Genomic DNA, 12,519 nt, shown 5'->3' with positions numbered 1-12,519 from the left:
TGAAGTTCTAATGGGATTGTGTTGATACACGAACTCGTTAGTTCTATTAAAAATCAGGCCCTCTGATTATACAGCCTTTACAATAAAAGAACTGGAAAACAGAACTAGCTACTTCTGAAACTGAAAGCAGTTTACAATTATCTTTTTTTTTCTTCCACCAGGGGAAGTTGTACAGATCACATAGCATACAAAGTGGGCACCCAAAAATATTTTTTTTCTTTAACATAGAAGAAATATTGATTATAGTTTTTCTCAGGCTATTTTTATCTAGCAGTTTCACATTTCACATTTTAGTTTTAATAAAATTCAGTACTAGAGGAGATTGGATACACCCTCATCAAGTTAGTGGACAACACCAAACTAGGGCATGCTGTCAATGTGTTGCCATTCACAGAGACCTCAATAAAATGAAGAAATGACCGAACAGGAATGCTGTGAAATTCAACAAGAACGAATACAAGATGCTGCATATGGGATGGACTGATCCCCCAACCAAGGTAAGGGAAGAAATGGGAGTCAAGAGAATGCCCTGGAAATGATAAAGGCTACGAGTATTAGAGGTCTTCATTCCCCTTTACCTGGCATTCATTAGACCACATCTGGAGCATTGAATCCTTTTTGGGGCACCAGAGACAGAAAGTTTTTAATAAACTTGAGTGGGTCTCCAGAGGGCCATGAATGTAGCCAGAAGAAGGGAAGGTTTGGGCATGTGGAGCAGCTCTCCAGGACCTTCAGCAAGGTAGCTGACAAGGCAGCACTGAAGTAAGGGGTCATTAATCCAAACAGGGCAAAAAATATTTCACTATTAGGGATTGGAATGAATTGCCCAGAGAGTTTGTGAAATTTCTGTCCTTGGAGCTTTTCTAGGCCCAGCCAGGCAAAGCGTGGTTTGAATTTGTGCTGATACTGCTTCTGATGAGAGACCCATGTGGTCCTTTCCCACCTGAGTCCGAGTACATCCCAGCAGTGTACCCAGACCTCAGCTTTCAGCCTGATGCTGAATTACATCTTTATATGACAGGTCTTCAGAGAAATTTTGTGCTCTCAGTCCCGATTCTGAGAGCTTTGTAGTGCTGAAGAGAGTAAAATCCTGAATCCCTATAATTTCTGTACTTCCTGTCACTGTATTAACTCGTAGCAGTTCCTCAAGCCTCATTTCATCTGAGAAAATAAACAGTAGTAGCTAGTAGGGGAGACATTTCTTTCTGTTTACGTTTGACTTACTAAGTGACATATGGATGATATAGAACTATATCACTGTTTTGGGGCATTTGTGTTATTAAACACCTGGAACCATAGAGAAACATTGAAACAGAAATCTGCTAATATACGTAAAGGCTCAAATCTAGACTGCAACTGAGGTCATCACACAACCCACAGTTCAATGGAAAAGGGATAATTCCGATCTCATTTCTATTTTATTATTATATGGTCCTGTTATTTATATTATTATTATTGGCATTTATAGGTGCAAAAGAGGACAGTAAAAGAGAATAATGGTACTATTCACTGTTAAAAAAAAAAAAAAAGTAGACAGGAAAAGGTAAGGGGAATAAAAGGATTCTAGGTCTTTTGCAGCCCCAGCAATTTGAAGTGATGCAGTTACAGATCTGAGTACATTGTAAGTAGTGCAAGACCAAATAACATGAAACATAGTAAGGTTAATGTTAGGACTATGTTCCTGAAAATCATTATTTAGCAATAGGCTTTCATGTCAGAAAACAGAACTTGAGAGGCAGAGATGAAAAGAGGCTATAGGCTTTACATAACATCCTAGGAAAACACTTTTTTTTTCTGATTTTCTTTTGATATTGTAAGCAATACTTCCAATTTCCTGTTATTTTTTCTCCATTTGCTTTTTATCTCATATGCCTAATTTCTCATTACCTTTAATATGTGTCATTTTCCTCATTATTTTTTTCTTAGCTAAATTGTGAAAAATTGTGAAAAATGCTTTTTTTTTTTTTGTGGCTTCAAGTGTTTTCAATGCCCTTTAACCTATTAAATGAATGAATTTCTATCAGTTCTTACAGATAAAAAGAAATGTAGGATATTGACTTTTTACTTTTAAGTTTAAAAGCTTATCTGAGAAATTCTTTGTTTAACTTCAGACCATTTTTTAATGTAAGCCTTCAGCTACAACTTATACACAGCACTTTTGTATCAGTCATGGGAAAAAACACTGAAAAGACTTTATATACATATTTGACCTAAGCAAGCTCTTTTAGTGTTCTGAAACTCCTACCATATGATTTTTTTTCTTCTCTTTTCTCCAAAGATAATTAACTGTGACAAATCTCTATCATACGAGACAGAAATACCAGCTATTCCCCTCCTCATTCCACCAGTACAGATTAGGAAACTTGGCAGAATTCCTCTCAGAAAAAAATGCATTACATCACTTTTTTTTGTTGTCGTTATTTTCTCTGTCAAAAACATGTTTCAAGACTTCTGTCTGTTCCTTCTGAGCTTTCTGAAATTCATCATAATTTATTGTTTTTAATCAAATTCCATTTTTGAAGGTCTTCTTGAGTTCTAAACCTGTTCCCTACAGTACCCAATCACGTCCAGCCCCAGGCTGTCATCCTTACTGAATATGATATTATTTATACTATCATCTAGTTCATTAATGAAAATATTTAGAAATCGACTCCAGAATAAACACATGACAAATCCTACTGAGTATCTACCTCCAATTTAAAAGAAACACATTGAAAATAACTTTTTGAGAAAAGATTTCTAGAACTAAATCCTATATCCTTAGTTTGCTCATGAGAACATCATACACAATGTCTAAAGAGTTAAAATGTGTACTCCTTGCCTCCTAACATATATGTATTGTTATCAGGTAGCATTTGTTTTCCAGTGTGTACTTGCATGCACTTTATGGAATGTGATCCTACAAAATACTGAAATTTTAATGAGAAAATAGTGATTAAAGTTCTAAAAATTGACAATAGTTGAGGCTGAAGTGTTTTCCATAAAGTAGTGGCCTTTTGTTGAATTAATGAAAAAGAAAAGGCTACACCTCTCTGTGCAAAGACGTGGACTTAGATGATGATGTCAGAGACAGCAGTTAAACATGCTCTTAATGCTCATCAAAGTTGTGAGACTTAAATTTGGGCTTTATTATAAGCATGTATTTCTAGCTGCTTTTTGTAGTAGCCACTTGTCAGGAATTTGCAGACTTTACTGTTCCCCACAAAATATATGTATTTGCAGAAAAACTGATAAAATACTTCTGAAAGAAGTGTTCAGATAGCTGAGGTCAGTTATTTTCTCTTTCTTGTGCAGAAACCAAGTATTCGGTGTTTCTGCTGTTTTATAGACTAGGGCAATCCAATAGATGAATGAAACATGCTTCATTCTTCATCTGGAAATAAAAATAATATTGTATGTGTGCACAGTTTAAATGAACTGAATTTAGCATCCTCGAGTGTTGTGTTTTTTTTTCTTGTAAGAGTAAATCAGAAAAAAAATCTTAAATTTTTAATTTTCAAAAGGTATAAAAATCACAGCCTACAAAGAAAATGAAAAGATTGAGTTGAACAACTAAAGAAAAAATCACAGAATCATAGAGGAGTTGAGGTTGGAAGGGACCTCCAGAGATCATCTAATCCAAGCCCCTGCCACGCCGGGTCACCCACAGCACTTTGCATAGGGTCACGTCCAGGCGGGTTTTGAATATCTCCAGAGAAGGAGACTCCTCAACCTCTCTGGGCAATCTGTTCCAGCACTCTGTCACTTTCACAGTACAGAAGCGTTTTCTCATATTCACATGGAAGTTCTTGTGTTTCAGTTTGTGCCCGTTGCCTCTTCTCCTGTCGCTGAGCTCCACTGAAAAAGAGTCTGGCCCCATCTTCTTGGCACCCTCCGTGTATTTGTATACATTGATAAGATCTCCTCTCAGCCTTCTCTTCTCCAGGCTAAACAGGCCCAGCTTTCTCAGCCTCTCCTTGTATGACAGATGCTCCAGTCCCCTCATTTTCTTCATAGACCCCCAGTCAAATTGGTCTAGCAAATGTGCTGCTTCTTAGATGATTTAAAGAACGCCTGTTTGGTTTCACTCCAATATTCACATATACATATCAGAAAATAGTTACTGAAAGTACCCTTTCAAAATGGTCTCCCCACATTTTTCATGTCTTTCCCTGTGCTATTCAGTGCTTATGTATATGTTGCATTTCTTCCTTCTCTCATTGCTAAGTACAGAATACATGCAGTTACAAATTTATTTATCCCATACAGATACTGAAAGATAACTTCCCCAGAAAAGTACACAAGTAGGTTGAAAGACCACTGATCACAACTGTACTGGAAATGATTGAACAGAACTCATCCCACTGAAAGTACAAACGGTTCCCTCATTTCTCCAGGAACAGACGCTAGCATAATCCCAGAGGCAACAGCAGCATTACCTGGCGTTACACCTTGCTTTTTCAGAAATGAGAGAAGGACATCTCTAACATTCTCCTTTCCCCTTCAGTTTAGTGCTTGACTACAAGGAGCAGAGACCACTGTCAAAAAAAAACAAAACATTGGTCTTCATCTTAGACATTTAGCACAAGGTACAGGGAGAAAGCTAGAGTTTGAACACAGGGTTTTGACCTAAGCTCATTATACAGTATAAACACGCTCAAAACACACTACGTGCAAGAAACCTTTGTAAAGACTAATACACATTTGAATATGTAACAATATACAGCTCCTGATAATAATGCTTTTCTGAAACTCTTGTGGAGTTGAGATTTCTCTTAGGCATTAATGGTACTGTTTAGAAAAGAACCGTTATTGTGTTCCTTACAAAGTTTCTTGATATGGTGATTTTTTTCACATAGGAGTTAGTGTAATGGAACTGGGTCTTCAAGGTTATATTACAGGATGAGAAGAAGGCTTTGACAGGGTCACTGGCTGGGACAAGGGGAATGCAGTCTACTGAAAGAGTTTTGTGATAAAAGAATGCTAGATATTTATAATAAAAAATAATGTTTGTTAAGGCTTTTCCTGGCAGGAGCTTGTGAATCTAAGTACAGTAAGAGAACTCTTAGCCAAAAACATATTTTCTTTAATGTTTAAACACAAGATCAAAGCACATAAACAAACACAGTATTTTGGGATTGTGTTTTCGGTACATTTAGGCTACCAACATTTTTTCTTGTAAGTCAGATACTCAGAAAGCAATTGCTCAGAATAGAAACCTGATGAAACAGCTTAAATATTTCTGAAAAAAATAATCAATTTGCATAAAAAAATGAAATACTACTATGTACATATTTTAGAAAATAGAACTTTTATTGCTAACCTCATAAGTAAATATAAAAAAAAAACATAGATAATCATTTCCCTAGTAGCATAAGATTTTTTTTTTTTTTAAATAAAATTGGTAGGTTGAATACCCTGAAAGTTGACCGCAGCTTGATTGCTTTCTTGAAAGAATTATTATTTTTGCCTTTTTCGTCTCAGTTTTCTTTTATTCTAGCAGCTCAAGTGAATCATCTTAATTGTAATAAATAGAACTGAAATAATGTTTAAATTCTACTTTCTCAGTTAAAAAATAAAATCCATCTGGAGTCCTACTTTGCCAATCTAGAATATCCATCTTCTACACAATGATATGCAATCTGTCTAACTACATTCAGTGTTTACCAGGAGAAAGTAGTAGTGAGATTTAATATTACGAAATGATTATTATTAGTTATGTCACAATAAATAATTAGATTTAAGTTACATTTGCCAAAATAGAGAGGACTGTATATACGTGAAGCACTGTAGTTTTGAGTTCATCTACTTAGCCCTGCTATGAATGGATTAATTGTAGTAATGTTTAGTTAGACTTGATTAAAACAAAACCAAAAAAAAAAAAAACAACAAAAAAACACCTCTTTGAAATGGCCAAAATTTCCTCTCCATTAATAAATAAATAAATGTTCCTAAACTATGATTTCAGTCTGTCACTAAAAAGCATAGTTTCTCTTCAGTCCACATACATATGACTTCTTCACAAAATATCTAGGAATATTTTGTGCAAATGAATTAAAAGTGAACTAGACCTCTAGGTCTTCTAGTTGAAATTTCCACCCGCAGTCCCTTGACTTGGCAGTAAGTAGTCAGACCTAGCAGTTCCTACTCTAGTAGAGAATTTTCTTTATCAGTGAGATAATAACCTATCAGGAAAACACACACACACACACACACACAATCATAGACATACATACAGTAATAGCCACTTAAACCATGAGCTATCATTCTTCTAAGAGATGAATTTTTTCTGCAAGATTCATTTGATTTCTAGTTGTTTCCATTTTTAATAAAAATGTATATACCTATTAGTAAACAGAAAATGTTTTAGAAGATGGGCCTTGGGAAAAGTCAGCAATTGTATCAAAGCCTAGAATGTCATCTAAGGAACACTTTTTATTGACTTCACTATGGTAGTAGGATCTTGGAAGAAACCAAAATTCTATCAGTGTAACTAAGATATTTTATTTCTGGATAAAAATAACTTGAAACATTTAATATATTTTTCTAAGAATCATAAGATTAGGTAATATGAAATTAACAGTTTCTCCTAAATCATCACTAGGCAGCTTGGCTACCGAGAAGTTTTGGTGTTTGTTTTTTTTTTTTGGTTTTGATTTTGGTTTGGTTTGTTTTTTATTTTGCCTTTGAGAAACCATCTTTACTCAAATTTTATGCCACCTGAAAGGTAGCAAATTAGTTTTAAGAACATTTTATCTTTTTTTTTTTTTTTCCTTGTCTAATGTAACACAAAGAATGACAAGCTGAAACAGAAAGGACTTCCAGATAGGGAAAAAATGCATGTTATCTTTTCTGTGGATAACTTGGCAATCTATTTACATTGGCAGTGTACTTTACTTTACCTGTTCTGTTCTGTTCTGTTCTGTCCTGTCCTGTCCTGTCCTGTTCTGTCCTGTCCTATCCCATCCCATCCCATCCCATTCCATCCCATCCCAATACTTTCCACAAGCCAAAGGGGGTGCTTTTAGCCATGGAAGAAACTACTTTGGGAGCAGGAAATGAGTAGATGGCTTGACCTGAGTTCATTAATGTATATTTATGTTTCATTTGCTTTTTCTTATATATCCTTTTGTCTTCTTTGGTAACATATGATGCAATATTTGATACACAGGAAAAATCATTTTAATGGTAAGGAAGAGACGGATTTTCTTTGGGCTTAAAGATACAGACTGCTCAGGAAAACAATGGGAGCTGGGAGCCTGTTTGTAAATGAACAAGATGTCTGACAAAGTACAGTAGGATTCTCTTGTGAGTATTGCTCTAGTCTTATACAGAAAGTATGTTTTTGGAACAATCACTTCTGTGTTTAATTTTTTTTCATAAGACATTTTTTCCATACAAAACCTTTAAGTCATTTGCTGTGAACATGCCACATTTGTGCTCATGGATAAGTTAATATGTGGGATTGATTTATCACACACAAATTGTCAGAGAAACTTTTGACACTAGGCAGTGTCCTCACGTAAATTTGGTCCTTTGTGATAATTTATTATGATGGAGTTCCAAAAGATTGCTGTCTGATTTGAGTTTGTAGGCACAAAAAGCAGAAGCCTGTGCTTCAAAGACCACATGTTCAAATAGAAAACAGCAACAAGATTTTTGTTTTTTTTGGAGCAGTTACATCTGCTATGGATAAACAATATTTTTCCCTGCAAGGGATATCATCATAACCAGAGATTATAATATTGAAATGTATTAAGGGTAAAATCTGTTTTTGCTTTCTCTTCCTCTAAGCCAAGGCTGAAAAGAACTGCAGGATGATTTTGTATTTGGAGTTACAAGCAAATTGTCTATTCCTTGATTATTGGTGGGTAATTTTTATGAATCATGGTCAAATATTTTGATACTGAAATGATGTTAGCTCTGTATCTACTATCAAGGAGCACTGAAAAATGTGACTTGGCCTTTGTATGGTCCACTGATTGTACAAGATGCCAAAGACCCTAATTCCCACTACCTAAGTTGATGCCCAAAGGCCAACGGCATACATCTGAAAATAAAAGTGAGGTGAACAGTAGATCGTAATATGATACATCAAAGACCACTGATATCCAATTAATAATGTAAATAGAAAGGTACAGTTAATACCATACCTACTAGAATAATATTATCAGTGGGCTATTTTTCTGTACATCTTAATGAACTCCAAGCAGTGGAGGATTAATATAACACTAACTCTTTTTGAGATAACCTACATGTGATGGGAAGCCCAGGGAAAACAAACAAACAAACAAAAAAACAAGCCCCCCCCCCAAAAAAAAAAAAAAAGAAATTTAAGAGTTGGCACCAGAAGGTTTTTCGTCATTTGCAGGCTCTTTGCCTCTCTAGAGGAGCATAATGAGCTGGACCTCTGGAGTAAATCTGCAGAACAATTTTGTAGGGAGTTTTCAGACAGGATGGGGGTGAAACATTTTGCTATGGGACAAATTTCAGTAAATAAATTGTACTGTAAAGTTGATATTTTCTATGTTACATGAGACAGAGGTGCTGTAGCTAAGACAATAACATTTGCATGTTTCAGATGCTTAGATAAACTATAAGCAATTTTGACTCCCTAATCAGAAGATACACAACATTGTTAACCTTCAGAGGGATGTTTTGATAACTGATGAGAGACTACATCAGTAAAATCACAAAGGTGTCATGTTCACAGGGAATGAAATAAACTATGAGCAAATATTAATATTTAAATATGCATACATACATACATATATACACTTACGCAGAGAGATACGTGGAGACCATTTGGAATACTTTATAGCTTTTTATCTCTGAAGTAGCTGTATTTCATTGATTGGTGAAGTGACTGAATTAAGAATAAGGCCATTGACTGGAAATATTAAGAAACAGGCTCATAACTTGGTATTTTGCTTGGAAACACTGATAAACATGCAGTGAAAGTGTTAGCTATGGGCTCCAATTATCACAGAAGATAATAGCCATTTCCAAGATGCATTTATTTCAACTAATAACATTGATCGCCTTTTTATTGTTGTAGTTAAATGTGATGGCTGAAGGCTGGATATTTGTTTTTTGAGACGCTAGGAAGGCAACTAGTGTACTTATCTGTTTTTGACGGATAAATTACATTCTGCATTTGGACATTGGGAGTTACCAGATTAGCCCAAGTATTGGCAGGTTTGAGCAGGGTCCAAGTGTCAAATTTGGTTCAGGCTACTCTCAGAAGAGATGGAAATGTTGCTACCTTTATTCTGTGAGAAGCATTTCACTTGCTCTCCATTTGAGCACTCCTTAAAAGAATTCTTTTTTTTTTTTTCTTTTTTTTCCTCCCTTGAGCTTCAGAGGGGTGGGTTTTGAACTGAAACAGTATCAGGTTGCAGCTGCCATTTCCTGATGATTATATTTGCACACCAAGCTCTGGTTTGTAAGCAGGTTTGAGGAAGCTTAATGCTGTCTATATTTGTCTTGCTTTTAGGCAGAAAAAAAAAAAAATCGGGGGTCCAAAATTTATTAGTGTGGGTCATGGTCCAAGTGCCTGTTTTAGAATGAGGTGCTCTGCCTCTGCGAAATCATGAGATTCTCTGTTTTGTGGGTTTTTTTTTGTTTTTGTTTTTTTTTTTCATTGCCCTAATAGCAGCTAAAATTCATGTTTGTACAATGGAACCTGGGATTCTGGTTCCAAAACTTGGCAAGATCCAGCTTTTATAGCCATCTAGTGTTTCCCCTTTGTCCAGGAAGTATTTCCTGTGTTGGTCTAGCCGGATTTTATTAGGGGGAGGGGAGATGAAGACCTTGCATATTCTCCCTAATCCTATCACACACTAAATCACCTCATTCATACTGACTCCACCAATCCTGCTTTCCCCATTTCCTGAGTTACTTAGCAACAACCATCCCTCCCTTTTCCACTCCCCCGATCCATCCTTTTATTTTTTTCCCTTTGCAATCACGATTTCCAAGCTGTTTAGAAAAATGAGGATGCTCAGCAGCATAGGGCAAGCTTTTCCTTCCAACCTCCCTTTTTATGCCTGCCAAATCCTTCTTGCCTCCAAAACGAAAATCCAGGCTGCCTGCATATGTGTAATCAAAGGTTAAAAAGCACCACGGCTGACACCACGCATGTGTTAATCTGTGCTGCTGCAGCAGAGTGCATCATTTCCACTTTGACCTCGGAGTTAATCTGCATTCAGGCAGAAGCTCCATTGCTTTATTCATTCTTTTTTTTTTCCCCTTTTTTTTCTTTTTTCTTTTTTTCTCTTATTTACTCTTTCTACTGCTGTATTGGATTGTTGCATGTATGTGAGTGGTTCTGTAAATGTGTGCATGTGTATGTGTTTCTCCTTCCCTTAACTGTTTTTATTCTGTGAGTGTTTGTGTATGTGCGGTTTTTCTTTTCTTTTCTTTTCTCCCAATTATATTATTGCCCTAGATCTGGAAGCTGCTGCTTGCTGCCTGAGCTGACGTTTTTTGATTATATCTGCAAAGGGCTTGTGCAGATCTAATTTCTGCCCCCCCTGCATATTAATTCCCGCAGCTGGGCGCAATGTATCATCCCACTGACGGGACCTGGTAGGGAGGGGGGGGAGAACCACTACCAAAAAAAAATTAAAGAAGGGGACGGATCCATCTGCAACCAAGAGGAAAGGGGAAAAAACAGGGCTGGGGGGGGAGAAAGAAAGAGATGATTCCTCCAAATCCAACAAGCCTGGGGAGCACTGCACTCTTGAATCCTGCATTTTCTCTCAAAATGATGGTGTGGGCACTTGTGTTCCTCTCTCTCATCCAGTGGTAAGATGTGCTTTCTGATTCTGTTTGTTGGGGGGGGGGCGGGGGGGGGGGAGGAGGGCTGGGGGTGAAGATGCTGTTTGCAAATTCGCAGAGCTGTAGTGAGAATGCTGGAGGTTTAGATAGTGACATTACATTCATCTATCTCCTAGCAGTTGAGATCTTATAATGTTTTATTTCTCTTACAATTGTGGTTGCTCTGAAACGGACAGGGAGTGTGAGCAGCGGGTGTGTGTGATGGTGGTACATGCCGGGTGTTTCATGGAATTTGGTGCCATATTAATGAAGCCTTCTCCCTCTGAATTATTGTTTGCTAGAGTGCATGGAGTTATAATGCAGCTGTGTTTTGTTAGCAGAATGTCCGTGCATTCACGCTTGTTTCCACCTAAGCAGCCACATCATGGCCGTGCCTGGGCTTTGGGCTCCGAAGCGCTGTATGTTTGTTCTGTAAGGAGCCAGTGCAAGGATTTAGGACCAAGGACAGGGATGCAGATCTCTGCAAAACCTCCGAAGGCAGGCAGTGAGTTGCTGCCTGCATTTGCTGGTTACTGAGATGCTTTTAATGCTGATGGAACAAGCAGTGGGATGTAATAGAGTGTGCAAATCACATAGCCGGTCAGATTAGACAAATATTTACAGTAGCATTTAGCCCCACATGCTTACACATGTACTGTTTGAAGACAACCTGTGCAAGCATGCTGCATGTGTGTATTGTATACATAAATGTAAAGAGGTAAAAATCTAAATAGCAGACGAAGAAGGAGTTTATATGTGGATGGGCAGAAAGTGGAGGGGGAGAGTAAGTACTGCTGCAGTGCCAAGCAATATGCTGAACCAGGCATTCTTGCAAAAATTTCTGTACATTTAACAGTTTAGATGAGCAAGTAGCATTACGTTGTAAAGTACCTGGTCTTTCAAGTTGTAATAGACTTTTCCTCACAGCTGCACAAGCCGTGTTGACATTTATACACGCTACAGAAGTTAGTACCAACTCCTTTTTCTCGTATTAATGCTGTAGTCATAGAGGCTCCTCATTCAGATTTACCTTCTTTCTGCTCCCCTTCTTTTCCTTAGACACTGCCATAAAAAAAAAGTGGCTTCATTTTGTTTGCCTTTTTTTTTTTTTTTTAAGAAAAAATGAACTTTGTAGCTGCAGATGTAGGATTTTAGTTCCAAGCAAAATAAAAGACAAAAAATACTGGCCAGGGAAATTAAAAGTTGCTGGATTTTACAGTAGCTTTCATCACAAACAAATAACTTTGTGAAGAATTCCCCTAAAATTAAATGTAAAATGGTTGAAAATGGAGTAGAAAGTGAAATAAAACTTAGTGAGCCTACCGGAAGAGAGACCTTGTTGTCAGAAGTAAGACAAGCATAAGGCATGTCTGATTTTGTAAGAATTCTTTATGATTACTATGTGAATAGAAAGCAATGGAAAGTGAGCTTTTATTGGATTTCAAGAAAGCAGTTCACCTGAATAATGCCTAAGGACTTCAGCTGAGGTGACTGTACCTGTGTTTGTATTGCCCTGTGTAATTCTTCCTTCTTTCCCACTGGAAAGCGCTCACTTTACACAGACAAAGTCTCAGATTATTTTACCGTAAAACTTCCACTAAAATGATCCCTGATAGTTACTTTAATTCACTTCCTTCTTTTCGCTCACTTTTCAGCCACAGAATTTTGCCAAAATTATTTTATAAGCTTTAAAAGAAACTCTTCATAGTAGAAATTGAA

General features: G+C 36.8%; 1 protein-coding gene across 3 annotated transcripts in view; it reads left to right on the top strand.

Annotated features, from left to right (window-relative positions):
- Window positions 1-9,149: 9,149 nt before the first annotated feature.
- The window catches only part of GABRG2 (gamma-aminobutyric acid type A receptor subunit gamma2), a 75,307-nt gene continuing 71,937 nt past the window's right edge, over window positions 9,150-12,519 (top strand). Inside the window, exon 1 of one of the 3 annotated variants that reach the window (XM_080555003.1) lies at window positions 9,150-10,788. In XM_080555003.1, coding sequence (XP_080411129.1) covers window positions 10,682-10,788 — 107 coding nt within the window. In that variant the 5' untranslated portion in view covers window positions 9,150-10,681. The remainder of the gene's footprint in view (window positions 10,789-12,519) is intronic. The other 2 variants (XM_080555001.1, XM_080555002.1) reach the window with 2 other exon arrangements.

The sequence above is a fragment of the Anser brachyrhynchus genome (genome assembly GCF_964034855.1).
Source record: "Anser brachyrhynchus genome assembly, chromosome: 14".
Lineage (NCBI taxonomy): Eukaryota > Metazoa > Chordata > Aves > Anseriformes > Anatidae > Anser > Anser brachyrhynchus.
This window is presented reverse-complemented; position numbering and strand designations above follow the sequence as displayed.